The following is a 20,358-nucleotide window of genomic DNA, read 5'->3' as shown; positions in this document are numbered from 1 at the left end:
AAAAAAATGGTTAACTTTTTACCTTTTTAGGGTAAACAAAAACAGTAACAATAGAATTGTGATGGATAAATTAACAATGAGAGATGTCATACATTATAACTTTCGATCCATATGTTATTGTTTGGACTTAAATGATCATGCAATTTGTTGTAACAGTTATAGAATGATATGTGAATTAAAATTAAGTTATAATGTCTTTATCATCTTTCCTTTAACCATCCTTGTTGAGTTGAGTAATATTATTCATAGAGATAGTGTGGAAACGAGCCAAAATGATTTTAATTCTATTGTCTCGACTCGATGTCGTATTCATGAAGTGTCTAGTTGTTTTAAGAAGTTGCGAATTTCTTGACCGTTGTGAACTTGTGGTGAATGAGCCTTTACCATATTGTACCTATTTTATTTTTAAAGTTTTGACATCTTGTAAAAGTGTTACTAATAAAATTTTAAGTAGTTATAGTTTCCGGGATATATATGTATTACTTAATAAAATAGATGTAAACATCTAATGATTTTTTTTTATGGATATTAAGTCTCAATATCTTGACGGTATATGACGGAAGTTGAGATATAAACAGTTTAATCATTATAGAAATGATAGAAATGAACTTTCAGCAAATCCTTGATTTTTATTTATAAATAAAAAATTGTTAACTATTTGATCCAACCATATCACCTAATAAGTACATAGGAATACAATATGGGTGTCGAACTAATTAATGCAATCAACAAAAATTTCCTACTAAACGTAGTATAATAATGATAGCAAACAGAAGAAGAAAGTCGGTGATGATGAGCTCCATTAGCATTTGTTTTCCACTGTCTCCACTCCGCGTAATACTCCTAAGTGCCACTTTTCTTTTTCTTTCTCACTATTGATATGTAATAAAAATTCAACACACCTTTATTGTTTGAACATATAAGGATATAGTCGACATTATTATTTAACAAAATATTATAAAGGTTTTCATAATGATTTTTACTAATATGATTACACCAACACAATTGTGAACTTGCATTTTACATTTGCTTTTTGAGTGGATTTGTTAATGGCTAGACACCTTATTAGATTAACATACAAACTACATTTGATTTATAACAATCAAACTCAAAACCGTCATACAGAAACCTTTGTAAAGCAAACCTTCTCATATCACTTCGAATAACTTAGATCGGGGATTATTGAAAATTGCATTTTACATAGAATTCATTGTTTAAACACAAATTTGAATTCACGACATGTAATTTATGACATTCAATATGCAATCTATAAATATGAGTATAGCTGATTTTTGATAATGACATCAATGGTATAAGTGAGTAAAGTGAGAAACCAAAAAGGAATGCATAAGAAAAAAATGTCCTCAAAAATCAAAACCGAATGCATAGTGTATATATCCCTTTTTTTTTTAGAACGACAAATATATCCGTATATATGCCCTTTAACCCATATATGTCTACATTCGACCCAAACATGTAATCAATAGATTTCCAAAGTCGGTATGTTTAAATCTTTCGATTTCTTTATAATAAGATACTTCTAGAACTAAAAGCTCATATTTAATTTTTGTTGGTTTGAAGTTTTTCTCGTGTGTTGGGTTACCGTAATCAGTAGGAGTTTTTTTTTCTCCTTTTATAATCCTTGCTTTTATTATTTCGGGATGAGTCTATATTAGTTGTATTGGCCTTTTTCTATGGTAATTGAGAGGGAACCACTTAGCCCCTTATACCCTTTTGAGTACCATGTCGCACTACCGTATATTGGCATCCCGATGACTTCCCCAGGTAATAGGTGGTAATAACGAATACTGGGTTGCGCCAATATTCGAACCCGTGCCTTATAGACTTCTAGATCCCTTGTGAAGGGGGTGGTGGCCACTGGGCCTTCAACCCAGTGGTTATTGGCTTTTTTCTAGACTTACACTGTAACTGTACTTTTGGCAGCTAGCACCTTGCTAGTTGCTTTCATTATATAAAATTTTGTTGTTTGAAAAAAAAATGTAATAGACATTCATTTCATATATGTAATAGACATGCATTTTGCGTTGGAAGATTGAGAGAGTAAAGGATATATCATATATGGAGTGTTATATAATATAGACAAATATTTTTACTGTCAAAGTTTAAAGGAGAAGACTTGGCAAGTCAAAATTGGACATTTAATATGGGACGGAGGAAGTATATAATATAATAGTAACTACTCCATGCCTGTAATTTATAATCATTAGAGAATACATTTACATAAACCAAATTTTAATGACAACCGTGTTGTAGTGTAATCCATTTCTTAATTGACCTTTACGCGTCCACTATCCAAAAACTAAAATGAACTAACCTATAAATAGACATGCATTTCATATATGATATATCCTTTACTCTCTCAATCTTCCAATTCTCACACAAACACAAAAATATGGATTTCTCCAATCTTTGCTTCCTCTTGTTTCTTGTCATCTCCATTTCTTACACAAATGCTTGTGATAGATGTCTTCATCAAAGCAAAGCTGCCTTCTTTTCTACACCTTCTCCACTTTCTTGTAAGATATCTTTGCCTTTCCATGTTCCAAGATCTTAACAAAAAACTTTTTCATTTCATTTCAAAGTCCTTAACCACCATTGTTTGCAAAAATTGTTGTAATTGAATATAAATATTACTTGGATTATATCTTTTCTAATTTTCCTTTTTGGAATTTTTATGGTAACTTGAAATAGCAGTCTCTCTACTTTAGGTGATCAGTATTCAGTATTCAGTCATGACCCATATGTATATATAATTGTAATATTCATTTCTAAGATTGACTCCAATAATATATATGGTGTGTACGTGTTTTTATATATATTGTTATCTTATATTTGATGAATAATCATTCTATCATTATGGCCCGTTTAGTTTTTTAACTTAAAAAATCAATTTTGAGATTGACCCATATAATATTTCTTGATATAATAAAATGGGTATTAATTAGTAGTTTTTTTGGAATCAATGCAGCTGGAGCATGTGGGTATGGTTCATTAGCTACTAGCTTCTATGGTAGTCACCTTGCTGCTGCTGTTCCTAGCATTTATAAATCCGGGTCGGGTTGTGGAGCTTGTTTTCAGGTTGAAATTTAAATAGTGCATTTTACATTTTTAACCTCGGTCTTTATCAAATAGTGGTGTTTTTGTGTGTTATATTAAGGGGTATGGACGTAATTTCGTAGGTGAGATGCAAGGATTCTAAGCTGTGTACCAAGACAGGGACTCAAGTGATTGTAACTGATTTGAATAAAAGCAATGAGACTGATTTTGTGATGAGTGGTAGAGCTTTTATGGCCATGGCTAATAAGGGTATGGGCCAAAAATTGTTGAAACTGGGTGTTACTGATGTGGAATATAAAAGGTTAGTCTTGATTATGTCATTGGTAGTTTGAAACATATACATCCATTCTAGACAATTTAGTTACCATTTAAAATCTATCAAATGCCTAAAATATACCATTTGTTTGAAATTGTTTGATGACTTGTTATAACATACACATTACCATAAAATGGTTACTTTTATATAGAAAACGTTTAGACATTAGGCTATATATATTGTTTGGATGGATGGATGGATGGAAACTATGATTTTGAGTTTTGACCCATTTTGTATAATGTAAAACAGAGTACCATGTGTTTACAAAGGCAAGAATCTGACTATCAGAGTTGAAGAATCTACTCAAAAGCCCAATTATCTTGCACTCAAATTCTTATACCAAGGTGGTCAAACTGAAATTGTGGGAGTTGACATTGCTCAGGTATAATATCTACAAAAACCATATCTATGCAGTATGCAACACATTTATAGTTTTGGACTTTTCTCTAATTTGTAGCTTGACTTTTTTTTTTTTCTTTTAGGTTGGTTCAACAAGTTGGACTTTTTTGTCCAGAAACTATGGGGCTGTTTGGGACACTAGTCGAGCTCCGGTGGGAGCTTTACAACTTCGCTTCGTTGTGACATCCGGTTACGACGGAAAATGGATTTGGGCTCAGAGTGCATTGCCTGCAGATTGGAAAGTTGGTGGTGTGTATGATTCTGGAGTGCAAATTGATGACATTGCACAAGAAGGATGTGATCAATGTGATGATCAGATTTGGAAATAGTTCCATATGAAGAAAAAAACACAACATTCTAATTTGGTCATATACAAACTATGGAAAGGTGCAATAACAATTTAGATATAGGATAGTAAGTAAACATAATGAAGTAGTATATGTATTAGGCATGAGTGGACTTGAAATTTATAGATGTAAACTTTGTTACATTACATGATAATATAAAAACTTTTATTCAGTAATATTGCTTATAGTAAAACTTATATGAATATGTTGTTAGTGCCGGTTGTTAATAAACAAAATCAAACAATTTATTTCTTTTTATTCAAAATGAAATTAACTTATACAGTATTTAATCAAATAAATCAATTCAAGATTGCCTAGTGGTTAATATCATGAGATTTTTACAAGAGGTTAATTTCATGTTAGAATCTCATCAAGAGGTTTCATGTTGGAATTTCACTTGGTATAAATGTATAATATTAGGGTGGTCAAGAAAGGTTCATAAATGACCAAGAGATTTTTTGGCACCAAAAGACTTGCCTCCCCGGTTAGGTTGCATATATTTATACATTAGACTAATCTCTTCTTATAAACTGAATAGAAAAAACCTTATCTGTATTACCTTTTTAGTAATTAGATTTTTCCTCCGAATATTTGTAACGGCTCATGGTCAACATCTCGTTGTCTAGGGTACGTGCATGGCTTCACCATTATATGGTGAAGTTCACTGATATCGCATACCGACTTTATGTTAAAAAAAAAAAAATTAAAAAATAAAAATAAAAAAAAGGGTCCATTTTGTTGCCTCTACAATTACACAAAACTAGAATGGAATAAAACAAGTTTTATTGGATCAACATAATAATATGATCCGGCCTCATTTGGGGGGACTGGGTATACTATATGGGCTCAAGCCCACTAGCTTACTAAATGTTGCCTTTCAATTAAACAGGCATACAGCGGTAATTGGACTACGCTTATACTCTTTGATAATCAGGCCCATTAGCTTATATATATAAGTTTTATCAATTGAAACTTGAAATTGAAAGGATTAAAATTTTTATCGTACATTATTTTCTGAACTTTCATAGTTCATTATTGATTCACTACAACCAAAATGTCTTTTAGTGATCCAGATTTTATTGACGCACCAAAAATGTCACCAAAAGGTAGTTTTAGCTTTTAGGGATACTTTTTAGAAAATGTTATACTTGTAAACTTTTACTTTTTAGTGATACAACTTGCTTCAAAAGTGTCGCTATATCTGACTTTGAGTGTTGCGTCTTAAAAAGCACAAGTAAAACTTAGTTTTCGCTTACACTTGCAAAATTTTAGGTAAGGGTGAAGTAAGATAAAAGTTTTTTACCACACCATATCCACACTTTTTATGTATCCATAAGATGTTTTTCATATTAGTAACACTTTTATTGCTTTTAAGTATCACTTTTATAATTTTTAGTGACACCCGACACTTGTTAAAAGGGTCCTTCAAAGACTCATATTTTGTAGTGTGGCTTTTGTTTGACTTAATTTATGGAAATATAAATGATATATCGAGGGTCAACCCGGGATGGGTCAAGTGGGTGATGGCTCAAGGCTAATTGTATCGTGGAGAAAATGACATAACATAACCTTAATGAAGAGAAGAAAAAAATTTGGCTTCGACTTTAATAGAAGAAGTTGCAAACATGTCTCAGTGGAGAAAACGACATAATTTATTAAAGGTAACCTTGAATTAATGTTTAAATATCTGATATTAAACAGCTCATATATTATCTACTAGCACGGTATCCGCGCAATGCGACGGTGGTCGTGGCGGCGACGTTGTGGTGGTGGGAGCCACTGTTGGTGGTGGAGGCGGCGTCAAGTGGTCTAGATAATTGATGTAAAAGTAATTGATTTAAAAGGTTAAGAAGATATTTTAAAAATGTAAAGAAGTGATAGCATAATTTAATCATTAATGTTATTTTAGATAATTTCTCCATGTAACATTTAAAAAGAGAGTTGTTGAATTTTTTTATTAGATAGTATAAAAGTATAAATTAGGTGTATAGGGGAATTAGGATTAAGAAATATGGATATTTTGGATATAAAAAAATGTTGAATTTCCTAAAACAAAATAATTCAATATGTTTCGTTTCGGATAAGGATCCTCTAAAGTTGTACCAACTTCATAGGTGAAATTGGTACAATCTCAACCTTTGGAATAAAATCGAAGGTCAGGATTTAACTTTGAGTTTTGAATCCTAACCTTTGATTTCAATCAAAGGGTCAAAGGTTGTCCAATTTCACCTATAAAGTTGGTACAACTTTAGAAAAACTTTATCGGTTTCATAAAGGGTTTATAGAAGAGTTTCCATGTGCTTACAAGACATATAGCTAAAAATAATTAAATGAAGTTAACACTTCATAAAATACGAAAATAATAATCTGGAAAGTTTATGTCCGAATAACCCATGCATAAATAAACTCATCCCCTCATGCCGAAAAAAATATATATATTTTTGTAAAACTTAATTTTGACACTTTAACACATTACATTATACTTGTCGTTTTGATGGAAAAAACAATAAACGATATAAATGATTTTAGTAAGTAAACAAAATTTTAAATATGATAAAAACTAATGAGTAACTGATTACATAGAAACCCGTTATTTGGTAGTTAGTAAGTAAACGAGGACCTGTCAGGTATAAATTTGACGAAAATTTTTAATCAAGTATAGGTTTGAGATGGGTTAAATTTGACTCACACTTCACCTATTGTCACCCGGCCTAATGATATGGCATGTTGGACTCTAAATTCTTAATCATCAAAACAATTATCAACTTGATTAAAAAATTTAAAAAAATAAATAAAACTCTTATAACAAAATGATTGGAAAATGGGCTCTTTTTACTTTAGTTTTTTCTTCAAACCAATCTATACATTTTTTATCTTACGAGAAAAACCTTAAAAACTCAACCAGTTTATAGATAGAAACTCTTTTTGTCTCACACTAGCCATCGAATAATTTTCGGTTAATTTAGGCTATCGCTATTTTTTATTGTTTTTTTAACAGATCGTAACATCATTTTAGCCTATTATCATTCTTGCTATTTTACTCATGTTATGCTTCTACTATTTAAAAAAAAAAATAGCCAATATTAGGCTACTAGGACCAAATCTTTGTCTACTATACACAGCAATATAATAATACACTTAAACTTGTGTCCATATACGTAATTCCAGGAACGAAATTAATTACAGTATACCGAGACTGAAAAGTCAGTTTTTAGGTACAATATAAAAATATTATTCTGCATGCCTCTAGCCTCAATGGTGTGACAGACAGTAATCATCTTATCAACCTCAAAATTAAATGCAAAAGCAATCATGATAAAAAAAAAAAAAACTTAAAGACAACCGTCTGTTTAACATCACCACAGTAAATATGTTTTAAGTAGTGGCGCCTTTGGCTTTCTTTTCATCCACATTACTAAGCAATCTGCTTTTAACAAGTTACCTCCCATCTCTCGTCAATTCAACCTTTTCACAATTTCTTTTTTCTTTAGCGAATGAGCTTATTCGACTAGAGCAAAGGAATTCCTGCATGACTGCCACATATATCTCTGGATTTTTCTAATAGTGACATGTTTTCCAGGTCTTTTCTTAGAGATTTTAACGATAAAAACAACATAGTCTATCTTGAGTCATGTACAAATAATATTATAATTATTCATATTTTTTATTAGAGTATATACATTATAAAAGTTTGTTACTTTTTTATGTGCATAAAACTATGTTAAACTGAATGTTTATAAAAATTTATACACATTAAAAGGTGTAAAGTGTTAAAAATAAGTGTTAAAAATCCACAATATTAATTAAATGTGGACTTTCATGTTTAATTTTGCATACCTTTTTTGTATACGATATACTTTTGTCCACATTAACTGGACAAATTATATATCAAAGTCCATAATTAAAATTGTGGATTTTTAAAACTTCAAACTTTTTATTGTAGATAACGTTTTACTTCCATATAGTTTTACACAGGTTAAAAGAGCAATAAACTTTTATTAAGTCTTACAGTAATTAAAAGTGTCGATAATTGCAAAACTATTTGTAATTTGTGACATTAACCGCCATTGTATGATGAACTAAAGTGTAATTTGGAACAACTTTAAAATAGGTTTATTCGATAAAGATTATTGTTGCTTTCTTGGAGTGAAATAATTAAGGTTCAATTTTAATACGAGTGATTTTAAAGTTATTTGGAATAATTTAAGAATGGATTTTTCAATTTTTTTAATCTTTATTATTTTGTTGAACATCGAAGTATTAATAAAACGATAGCTACTCCTATCAGAAGTACAAGATATTTTGATGATTACCGTTGATGTAAAGTAATCTTTATATATACTAAAATATAACTGATCTAACTTCATTAATTACTTCAATTTCTTCATATTAATTAAATTAATATATGTCTTAATTAATTTATACTTTTTAATTTTCTATCACTAATTTACACTTTTAATTTTTTATTAAAAGGTTAATATTTTATTGCTTAATGTTTAATCTAATAATAAAACATAACAAATTCGGATTAATACAAATTAATATTTATACCAATATTTTATTTTATATTATTAGTTTTTAATCAAATTAAATATAATATTGTTATTATTAGTAATTGTAATTAGATTATAGTTATGATAATCATTGTTATTATTAATAATTGGAATCAAACTATATTTATGATAGAGTCCTCTTATATAAACTACACCCTACAAATAAATTCAACACACGAAATCATTGAAAACCCCATGAACCCGCTGATTCTTTTATTGTTCTTAACAGTCATGACTAATAAAAATAAAATTTCTTTTTTGCAAGACATCAATGAAAACTCTGTTAATCGTGTAATCAAAGTCAAAGTATTGCTTCTTTGGAAGAGTTTGAATAAAAATCTCTGATACACTTTCAGCCTTGATATAATTTAGCATTTATTATTAAGATTCTTTTTAAATATGTTTTTACATTTAAAATATAAGTTTTTTTTTTTTATTAATATACTAATTTTTATATTGATAATGTTATAAACTCGTGTATTTGATACGGTTCTAAAATCTAGTTTAAGCTTTAAAACTAAATTTACTCCACGAGGACCAATCGATTTGATTTATGCTCGAGCGGTTTTGCATGTAAAAGGCTAGCTAGTAGCTTTGAGTTTTTGGACATAGTACCAAGACTTACATAGTTACATGTTGTTTTCATATGGGATTAGTTTCGAGGTTTTCATATGGGATTAGTTTCCTCGAATGTAAGAAACTTTACATAAATGTTTATAGTAGGAAATAAATAAAGTTGTGTGTATTATATGTAAACAACTTTGAAATAATGTTTATTGTATGTAAGAATTTCGTTTCAACCAATTAAAATCTAACAAGTGACACCTGTATATGGTTGCCACGTATGTTTTCTTACATACAATAAACATTTTTTCGAGTTGCTTACATACAATACACATAACTTTAGTTTTTTCCTATTATAGACATTCGGTCAAAGATAGTTACATTCCAGGAAATTAATCCCTTTTCATAGAGTACAAGTTATTGTTACTTCAGTGTTTAATTTGGATATTATTTTATTTTTCTTTTTTTTTATATGGCATTTTATTCTACTTCTACTCCTAAATTACACGTATGCCTAGAAATCAAGACTCTCGAAAATCCCCTCGAACCTAGGTGGATCCCCCCAAGATCAAAGACCTTACCAATGGGTCACCAACTCATTGGCTAATTTGGATATTATTATTCTGAAAGTATAAATGATCATTGAATATCTATAATTAATTTTTTTTCCCAGTAATTGTACTATTGACATAATGTCATAAGAAACGAGTAACCTCAAATTATCAAAACAAAGGTATTTTTTCGGTAGATGATTCCTCAAGTTAATTTTTCAACTCGAGTTAAGTTGGGAAAATTTTGACCTTTGAATGAAAATCAAGAACTAAAATTCAAAGATCATCTTATATTTGAATCTTGACTCTTGATTTTTATCTAAAGGGTAACTTGAAAAAAATTTCACCCATTTTCCCTAACGTTATATATAAGATGAAAAAAGATAGATTGATTTAAATATATACCTATAAATAAACCAAAAATATAAGAATTTAACATGTGGTTTCACTTAGGAGGTGTTTGGTTCACTGGATTGGAAACTGAATGGATTGAAATTTGATAAAATTGAAATTTGACTGAATTATAACATGTATGTGTCTGGTTGACCGGATTAATTGAAATGGAATGAAACTCATAATATAAATAACAATAATAATAATAATAATAATAATAATAATAATAATAATAACTAATAAATATTTTTATAAACTTTAAATAGTAGTACTTTTTATAAATTAAAAAAAATAAAGGTGTATAAAATATTATTAGTTTATATAATGTAACATAATTATTTTATAAATTAAATAAAACTCTTTATTAATTAAAAATTGTATATAAAATAAATATAAAATTTTATAAAATTGAAACAAATTTATATAAAGATATGACGAAATATGAAATAAATAGAAATAATCATTATATTAATTAAAATAATAATAGTAACAATTATTAAGTATAATTTTTATTATTGATATTATAAATAAATATATTTATATAAATTAAAATTTATATTAATTATAATAATAATAGTAAAAACTACTAATAAAAATTATATAAATATATTTTACAAAATAAAAAATAGAATTTATTATAATAATAATAATAATAATAATAATAATAATAAATTATTATTATTACTATTATTATTATTATAAATAATACTCGTCATTTTTATTAATAGTTATTACTTATATTTATGTTTATAAATAATAGTAATAGTAATTAAAAAAATACAACGTTAATGAAATAAAACATAATAATAATTTTTAAAGAGTAAAATTTTGAATTCCATTGAAAATCAAAACTTTCCATCCAATTTGCCATGAAATTTTGAATTCATTTAGATGATAAAATTCAAAGGATTCCAATTCCAATTTCAATTTCTTACGAACCAAACAAGTCCTTGAATTTAATCTGAATTCCATTCTATCAACCAAACATGATATGTAATGAAATTCAGATTCTAATTCCGTCAAAATTCCAACGAATTTCGCGAACCAAACACCACCTTAGTGTTATATTTAATCTTATCTTTTAATATGTCAACATCTTATAATTAAAATGATTTTTAGCTACAGGAGTTAAGTTAATTTATCGTTCTATTAAGATATCCGAGGATAAAAGAATTTTAATGCGTAATATGCATCATTTATCTTTTCGCAACCAATGAACATGTTTGACAAAAGCTTTTTGAAAGTTTTAATTTTTAATTTTGAACAATAATCTCGTATTACGTTTAAATTTTGTTTGGATGCAACTAACTATAACTTTTATTTGAAAATTAATGCTTTAAAATAGCGTTCCAGAATATTTTAAATTGGATGAAAACATTTAATTTTAAAATTTTACGAATAACTCTTGAAGTTGTAGTTATAGTCACCATACCAACGTATGTAAAAAACTTAAAAGCTTTGGTTATCAACCTTACTTAAAACCATAGTTTCAACTCAAACTAAAAGCTACTAACTAACGAATACTTACTATTTTTACCAAATATACGTAAATCAATAGTGGACCATAATCATGATAACTTATTTCTTAACTAAATCAAATGTTGATAGTCTTATTAGCTATATGATTTACGAATTGTTGATTTTATTTTAAAAGGAAATTAATAATTGAATATGGGTATATCACATGTAATTCAACTATTAGATTAATAAGGGGAAAAAAGGTATTTGAATGAAAACTCCTTGATTCCATGTATCATTTGGTAATAACTAATCTCTTAGCCAGACTATTATACAGGTGAATGTCAACTACTTAATAATTCCTTCATGATCTCAAGTTTGCCTTTGAGAAGACTCGAACTCAGGACCTCTCCTGGAAAATAGCGGCTGGTGGCCACTAAGCTATTACCTACTGGTTAAAATATTAGATTGATTAGGTCTCTCTTTATAAGGAACCGATCTAACCCACTTCTAACACTATTCATCACTTCCAGACACACCAAAAACACCCCCTCCTTATAACCCTTACTTCTAACTCACTTCTAACACTATTCATCCATTATTATATTATTTCATTTTTATTTTTCATAAAATTAAACATACACAATCTATTATAAATAAACAACATTACAACACTTAAAAAAAAATAAAACACATAAAAATTTATTCTAAAACTTAAACATTAAACTAGAAAACATAAATTGTGAAAAATCACTTTATTAGAAAAAAAAAACACTACGCATCAACGTTGACGGCCGTGTTCCGGGAGGTTCCAAACATGTTCAACCAGAGCATTGCGGAGTTCATGATGAGTCCTTCTATCGCGCAACTCCTCGTACATACGAAGCTGTGTTGAACACCTTTCAGACCACGTGCGAGTTGGGAGGACAGTATTAGCTATCAACTCTTCTTCAAACTCTGTAATTATGGCCTCGGGATTGAAAATTGCGTTCATCTTGGGAACAGCCCGATTGATTGATTCGTATTCGGTTGATTCATAATCAGAGCCAGAGGAGGAGGATGCTGATGAATCAGACATTTTTTTGGGGTGGTATGTGCTTAAGATGGTTTAAGATAGATAGAAGTATGTATGTTTGATAGTGTGAAATAAAAGGGTAGTGTGATAATGGTATATATAGGAGAAGAAAAAAAAAAACAAAACTAGCCGTTTTATATGAAATATTTTGAAAAAATCATTTTTTTTTGTTTGCAACGGATACAAACACAAGAGGGAGCCACCACCACCACTTCTACTGCGTTTGAAATTAGAAGCAACCCTCGGACGCAGCCTACAGACGCCGCGGTGCTAATAGTGTCTGAAGCTTCTTGCGCGTCGGACGCAGATTAGACGCGGGCTAGAAGCCCTATAAGGAGCGGCCTTACAAGGACGTATGATTGTATTCAGTATATACCAGGAAAATGATTTGTTTTATAACCTCGAGATATGTTTACAACAAGCTATACATATATTACGAAGAATTGTCCGAATATGAGAAGTTATATTCTTATCAAAAATATTGATATATTTATTCTTAGGGCAAGGATTCGCCAGTTTTAACATTGACTTGTAACATACATGTGTTCTCAACGTGCCCATCCAAACATGAGTCGAAGATAAGTTTAATAACTCATCCCCAATTTTGTATGTCGAATATGGGCAAGAAGTATGAATAGAGAAACTTATTCCCAAAGGGTCGAATGAATAACATATGGCAGGTCATGTGACTTACTTTATCTATTTATAGATAAAACCAAGGATGTTTAAGTCTGGACACATGCTTCTCTTTCACCAAAATGGAAAACAAACAAGTAGATTTTTTAAAAACGTAAGTTGTAGAGATTATCATCAATGGAGGTTTGCCAACATTCTACACATCAACATCCATGCCTCAAAATGTTTCCCTCCTTTTTTGTTTTTTTAAGAAAAGACAACAATTGTGAAAACAATTTTTCTTGTTGCCCCGTAATTACTAAGTGTTACTTTCTGTTTTCTTTTACATTAGTTGTCCTACCAAATAGAGTTGGATCTGTGTCTTGAGATCTATATAACTAGCTAGTTAATCTAAAGATAAATTAAACATTGTATTTAAGTTAGTTTATCTAACTTTAACATAGTAACCCTCTTTCACATTTATAAAAGAGAGGTCATACAAGTTATCTTCTTTACCTATTAGTGTGTAAATTTGGGAGCCAATATTTAGTTATTTACCACACAATATAACTTAGATACTGTACAAACTAAGGTTGTGAAACTCGGCCGATACAGTCGATTTTATTGAGTCGGATCGATCGTGTATCGGCTGACTGGCGATATGAGTTTGCCATACTCGGTATAAAAATCGGCCAAGGTTCTAGACTCGGGTCAACTTGGTCAAGACTCGGCCGTATCGGTCAAGACTAGGTTGTATCGGTCAAGACTCAGCTGTATCTGATCGGGTCAACCAAAGTCAAACTTTTTTTTTTTTTTTGTTAAAGCTTTTATAAATTATGTTATTTATTCTCGACAATTATGTTTAAGTTGAAAATTTTTGTTACGTTTAAGTTTGAACTTTTTTACATATTTTATACTTTTTCTTACATATAATTTGAAAACTAATATTTTATACATAAAAAACTCTTTGATCACCGATCCGATTCTGATCTAATTTTTAAAAAAATTCTAACTCCCCCTTTCCGATCCGATGCCAATTCCCGAGTTCCGCAACGTTCCTTGGTACAAACTAATAAAACATGTTTATGGCAAAAAACTTAATTTTGTTTGTAATATTCCCCTTTAAATAAAGTCACCCTTTCATAATGTTTTTTTCTAACAGTAAGTTAGTGATCAGTAATTAACATTCGAAACATCACAAAGACATACAATTGGCAATATGCGGAGCTTGGACCACACATGTTTGCTATGAAACACAGGACTCTCAAAACGCTTCTAATAATCCACTTCTACAAATATAGGAAGTAGGATTTGAACACATTAAGTTTCTCCAATGTCAAATATGTTATCAACGAGCCAACAACTCATTTACAAAGAGATAATGTGAAAAGCAATTTTATGTTTCGCTAGAAAATAACCATCTTTGAGGGACTATATATGCACAACACTAACATTTCATTTCTTTACATTTTAAACAACAATAATATCTATACATGGTGAGTGGTTAGGGTTCATCATCATTATTTCACATAGAAAGATAAGCTTTCAAAGGGTCAAAAGAGAATCTACGATGGAGAATGAGGAGCAACAAAATAAGTCAAGATTCAAAAGTGTTTGTGTGTTTTGTGGTAGTAGTTCTGGTAAAAGGGATGTGTATAGAGATGCTGCCTTTGAGTTGGCTCAAGAACTGGTATCATTAATTCTTTCTTCCATGCACGCACAAACATACACACATAACACATTTCTCTGATATTTAAATTAACTTTGTGATTATTAGATTATATGATTTCTTTTTGTATATGTTATGTTATAAGAATCTAACACTAGATCTTTTACAGAAAAAACTCTTTTTGGGACTTGCATTTTCACTTTCATTCACATTGGTTATTATCTAGCTATTTGATCAACAAATGGTGTTTAAGAAACAAAATATTTAATACAAAAACACATGAACTTCAGTTGTGTATGTAATAATGTAACTTAATTAATGAACTTCTTGAATATCAAAATGAGTTGGTTTTAGCTTAAATATCAAAATTGTATCTGAAAACATATAGATTTCAATCTATTTATGTTACATGTGAATGTGAACATTTGGTGTAAAATATGAATAACTTGACATAGAATGTATTCTATATATGTTTGTACTTATATCGTACTAACATAAATATAAGTATAAGTATATATTGTATTTTATAATGTATCTTGATTCTTGCACAAGTCAATCACTAACAAGAGATGGATAGTTGGATACTTGGATTTTACTAAAAAAGAAGAAATATTCAGTTTTCTAGCTTTGAGCTAGAATATTTTATATTTTTTCATTTTAAAAGGCAGAATATATTATACTCCGTATTTTCTTATTTTAAAGTTTAGATATTTCGCATGTCATGTCATTATATAGATAATACGCATACTTCAGTACTAAAAAGTTATATTGGACCTATCAAATCAAAACAAGTAATCATTTAATCTACAAATTTAGAGTTATTAATTGTTTTTACCTAATTGCATGTACTTAATTAGATGCTACGTACTAAACATCGATTAGAAGCATATCAAAGCGTGTACATATAGTTATGATAATAAAGCTTCAACAATTTCTTTTTATTTACAACTTGTATATAACTGTCTAGAAGAATAATTGTTATATATTACGGAGTATAAAAAATTATTAAGGGGTGTTTGTGATCGAGTTTTGAGTTGATTATCTGATTATTGCGTTTGTATAACGCAAATAATCGAAAAATGTGTTTGGCAAAATAACTGATTATCTGCGTTTAATTAGAAAAAAAAGCAGTTTTAAAAAAGCAGATAGGGACATGCTTTTTCAAAACGCAGTTTTTAAACGCATAATCTTTTATGGAAACGCAAACACAAACACCCCTTAATTAGTAAATTTACCATCACACACATATATTAATTATGTTAAAAAGTTTATAATTATTATTTTTTATATTAATTATTGTATATATGTACATATATAATTTTTTGGTTGATAATGATTGAAGGTAGAAAAAAGGCTTGATCTTGTCTATGGGGGAGGAAGCATTGGTTTGATGGGGTTAGTTTCTCAAGCTGTTCATTGTGGTGGTGGTCATGTCCTGGGGTATTATTTCCATTTTGTCTCCATATGTTTTATTTATTTAAAATAAAGTAATAAACACATGTTAATATCAAGGAAATTAATATATTCTAAGAAAATCTATATTTTTGCAGGGTCATACCAAGAGCTTTGATGGGGAAGGATGTAATATTAAATCACTAACTTAATTTCCAATTCTTAGTTTTATTTTTGAAGTACTTAATGAAAGAATAATGTTTTCTTATTTTTTAACAGCAAATTTTATTAATTAAAACATTAAAAATATGACAAGATAACTAATACATAAAGGAAACACAAAATTGTATCATTAAATTAGTTCCAATTTTTTTTTAAATTTATTAATGTGAACTAATTACAGAAAACTGGAGAAAGTATAGGAGAAGTTAAAGCTGTAGGTGACATGCACCAAAGAAAAGCTATGATGGCCCACCACTCTGATTGTTTCATTGCTCTTCCAGGCAAAGCTTTACTCTTTTTAAGTCAACTATCATGATTGTACAACACTTTAGTGCATAACATGCTTATATTGTACTACTCTATTATGCATTCAGGTGGATATGGTACCCTTGAGGAACTACTTGAAGTCATTAGTTGGGCTCAACTTGGAATCCATGACAAACCTGTAATGCATTCATTACTTGTACTTTGTGCATAAAATATGTACTTTGCTCTAGATTTTGTGTCTATAAGTTCTTTTTTAAATTAATTAAATTACTGTATATTATTTTCAAAAATGGAGGTTAGGGCATCTGGAATCAGAGATCGATGAAATGCTTTTTATGGACAAAAAAATCTTCAAATAACTTATTACCATTAGAATAAATAACTTTTTTCTTAAAAAAATTTGAGAATCTTCGACCTATTTGATCAATGACTTTTTTTCAATACTAAAAAGCTTTTTATGGACAAAAAAGTCTTTGAATAACTTATTACCATTAGAGTAAATAACTTTTTTCTTAAAAAAGTTGCAGAATCTTCAATCTATTTGATCAATGACTTTTTTCAATACACTCACACTAACTTTTGAATTTCATTATTAAAATACTTTTTATATCTTTAGCTAACACTCATAATTTAATATCATATATTCATATAAGGGACATTAAAAAAAATGTCTTTGATAAGTTGATACCATTATGAATGCTCTTATGATGGATTTTAGGGGAGGGGAACTTGCACCATTTGGCGTCAAGTCACACCCTAAAACGTCACCAAAAAATGGAGGGTAGTTAGCAGGCCTGTTGGTAAATATCTTTGAAGGCATTTTGTTTGATAACATAGAAAAAGGAATGAAATGAGACATAGAGAAAGAGTTAGGCGTCTTATACAAGCCGTACGACCAAATTTTTTTTTGCCAAGAAGCCTAAGTGGGGTGGTGTAATAGACGGCTTCATGGCATCTTGGAGGGATGCCGTTTCCTAAATCGCTTCCTAAAGTCGTCAAGTATGACGTCTTTACAAAAAGACATGAATTTGCCTCGGTTCATATGATAATGTGAAATTTAAAAATATCTGGTAATACGGGTAACACTGAAAATATCTTCTAAACTATGAGATCATGACATTTGATAAAATCAAAATTTGAAAATTAAAATAAAAAGAAAGTGGTTTGTCATGTTTTAAACTTTTTAGACTTTTTAAAAAGATTATTAGGCTATTTATTAAAAATATATATCATTTTCCACAAACAAATACTTTAATAATACGATTACGATATAATATATTGGGTTGTGCTAATTACTTCGAAAATTATATGTACATAATTTGCGCACGTGGGCGGAACTTCGAAGGTTGTTTACTTCGAAAATGATATGTACATAATTTGTGCTAATTACTTCGAAAATGATATGTACATAATTTGTTACAAGTTGGTCTCTCCAAGTATTTTAAGACGATATATATGTTAAGACGATTTTAGTCACGCAATTAAACAGTAGTTCAAATTGTGTGTGCAGGTGGGCTTACTGAATGTGGATGGGTACTACAACAATCTGCTCACATTCATCGATAAGGCAGTAGATGATGGATTTATCAAACCTTCTCAACGTCACATCTTGGTCTCTGCACCTAATGCCAAAGAACTTGTTCAGAAACTTGAGGTTTGTATGTGAGTGAAATTTTCATTCAAAAACTAATATTTTTGTTAAAATTAGAAAACTGTTCAAAACACATTGTGATTTGAATATAACACAATGTATTTTTTTATTGTGTTATGTAAAACACATTATGTTAGGTTTTAATCACAGTGTATTTTTGATAACACGTGAAAATCAGAAAATTGTTCAAACAGGTTGTGATGTGAACTTAACACAATGTGTCTTTCTAAAAAAAAATTTTAAAACACATTGTGTTAAATTCAGATCACATGTATTTTAGCCAGTTTTTTTGTTTTTACAAAAAATTTAGTTTTCAAATGATTAAAACCCTTGCATGTGATCATCAAATATAATTACACACATATATGTTTTATTTTTTTTTATCTTTATGTTATTTTCCTGAACAACTATATGCCTATATATTACCCCAAATCTACTGCTAGCAACTTATAAGTTATAAAACTACATTTTATAACGAAAAATTATCAATAAAATATTTAAGATTATCATTTAAAGCTTTTGACTATAAACATAAGATCAAAATCTAGTAGCTTATAATAAAATGTACAACAAAATTAACTAAAGCTAGACGGGTACGGTTTGATTTCTTATGCGAAACTAAAACGCAAGAAAAATTTGGAGTTAAAAAAATCAAAACCAAAGCCTGAGTTAAATACTGTAGATATGTACATCATTTGTCAGTATTTCAGATAATCTATTAAGGGTTTCTCACTTTACCCTTGTATGGCTTTTACATATTCTTGGCCGGAGGTTCTTATGGAAGCAGTCTCTTTACCTCTGGGTAGAGATAAGACTGTCTACAGCTCACCTCCCCCATACCCTGCTCAGGGATTGGGTACAGTTGTTGTTGTTTGGTTTCTCACCATATAATTTGTCTTGCAATTGAAATGAAAAAAATGGATACATAGAAAGTTGAAGGGATCAAGATGTAAAAAGATGATAGTTATGGGGAAATACAGTGGAAGTTTATAAAATAAATGTCTGGTCAGGGGAATACCAAAAAGGCAATAATTCATGAAATATCAAATATATTCATATAAATAGCAGAGACAAAATGTGTATGTAATGGAGAAGAATCTTGACAGATACAAATATCCATTTAGTTGGTCTTGTCTTTTATGTATTTGTTAAATTATTCTGTTGCTTTCATTTTAATTTAATAAATTTTGGGGGGGACCAGGAGTACATCCCTGTAAAAGATGGAGTAATTCCTCAGGCCAAGTGGGAGGTGGAGAAGCAGCCAGTTCCAGTTGGGTTCAATGCTTTGCGTCCTGAAATAGCTTTTGTAGACGCTTAGCCGAAGAAGAAACAAGGAGGTGTTGTTCCTAGGGTCTTTAATTTAACGTAACGTAGGGGCTTTAGAAGACTAATGAAGTGTATATACATGATCTCACTTTAGCTGCATCGAGTAGTTATATGGTACAACTTAGTAAAACATAATTAAAAGTTGTACCGTATGAATACTCGATGCATATTTGAATTTAAGCTAGATGTTAGTCTTTTGGAACAATGTGTCTTAGTTTTATGTATGGATGAATGGAAAATGAAATCTTTTGGATTATTGTATTTGTATATAAACTGTAAATCAGTTGATGCGAAAACATTTTAAGCTTGGGATTAGTCCAAGGCCCCGACCCAATGAATTTGATATATCAGGACAATAGTCAGGTACACGCCTAGACCCAGACCGGTTCTTATATTTTTTTAAAAAAAAGAAGACCTTAGATGACCGGGTCCCTAGACTAGGAAGTCCGATACAAGGACCACGACAGGGACCCATACCTTGC

At 29.5% G+C, this 20,358-nt stretch overlaps 2 protein-coding genes across 2 annotated transcripts; both read left to right on the top strand.

The window, feature by feature from the left end:
• The first annotated feature begins 2,384 nt into the window (after window positions 1-2,384).
• On the top strand, window positions 2,385-4,316 carry LOC122585030 (expansin-like A1). The gene is made up of 5 exons (XM_043757130.1): window positions 2,385-2,537; window positions 2,990-3,099; window positions 3,201-3,379; window positions 3,644-3,776; window positions 3,877-4,316. Exons 1-5 carry the CDS (start codon window positions 2,414-2,416, stop codon window positions 4,120-4,122), a joined length of 792 nt encoding a protein of 263 aa, XP_043613065.1. The 5' UTR covers window positions 2,385-2,413; the 3' UTR covers window positions 4,123-4,316.
• A 10,541-nt stretch (window positions 4,317-14,857) lies between these two features.
• Window positions 14,858-19,991, top strand: LOC122611078 (cytokinin riboside 5'-monophosphate phosphoribohydrolase LOG5-like). Its single transcript, XM_043784042.1, has 7 exons — window positions 14,858-15,039; window positions 16,361-16,458; window positions 16,569-16,599; window positions 16,814-16,913; window positions 17,007-17,077; window positions 18,410-18,553; window positions 19,752-19,991. The coding sequence occupies exons 1-7, from the start codon at window positions 14,920-14,922 to the stop codon at window positions 19,866-19,868; spliced, it is 681 nt and encodes a 226-aa protein (XP_043639977.1). The 5' UTR covers window positions 14,858-14,919; the 3' UTR covers window positions 19,869-19,991.
• The last annotated feature ends 367 nt before the right edge of the window (window positions 19,992-20,358 follow it).

Source organism: Erigeron canadensis, chromosome 1 (genome assembly GCF_010389155.1).
Source record: "Erigeron canadensis isolate Cc75 chromosome 1, C_canadensis_v1, whole genome shotgun sequence".
Classification (NCBI taxonomy): Eukaryota; Viridiplantae; Streptophyta; class Magnoliopsida; order Asterales; family Asteraceae; genus Erigeron; species Erigeron canadensis.
Note: the sequence above shows the minus strand (reverse complement) of the source record. Positions and strands in the feature narration are given on the sequence as shown.

Coding starts and splice junctions, on each gene's coding strand:
- LOC122585030 (XM_043757130.1), top strand. CDS start 2,414: ATGGATTTCTCCAATCTTTGCTTCCTCTTGTTTCTTGTCATCTCCATT. Junction 3,100..3,200: donor GTTGTGGAGCTTGTTTTCAG/GTTGAAATTTAA, acceptor GTAATTTCGTAG/GTGAGATGCAAGGATTCTAA. Junction 3,380..3,643: donor ACTGATGTGGAATATAAAAG/GTTAGTCTTGAT, acceptor AATGTAAAACAG/AGTACCATGTGTTTACAAAG.
- LOC122611078 (XM_043784042.1), top strand. CDS start 14,920: ATGGAGAATGAGGAGCAACAAAATAAGTCAAGATTCAAAAGTGTTTGT. Junction 17,078..18,409: donor TTGGAATCCATGACAAACCT/GTAATGCATTCA, acceptor TTGTGTGTGCAG/GTGGGCTTACTGAATGTGGA. Junction 18,554..19,751: donor AACTTGTTCAGAAACTTGAG/GTTTGTATGTGA, acceptor GGGGGGGACCAG/GAGTACATCCCTGTAAAAGA.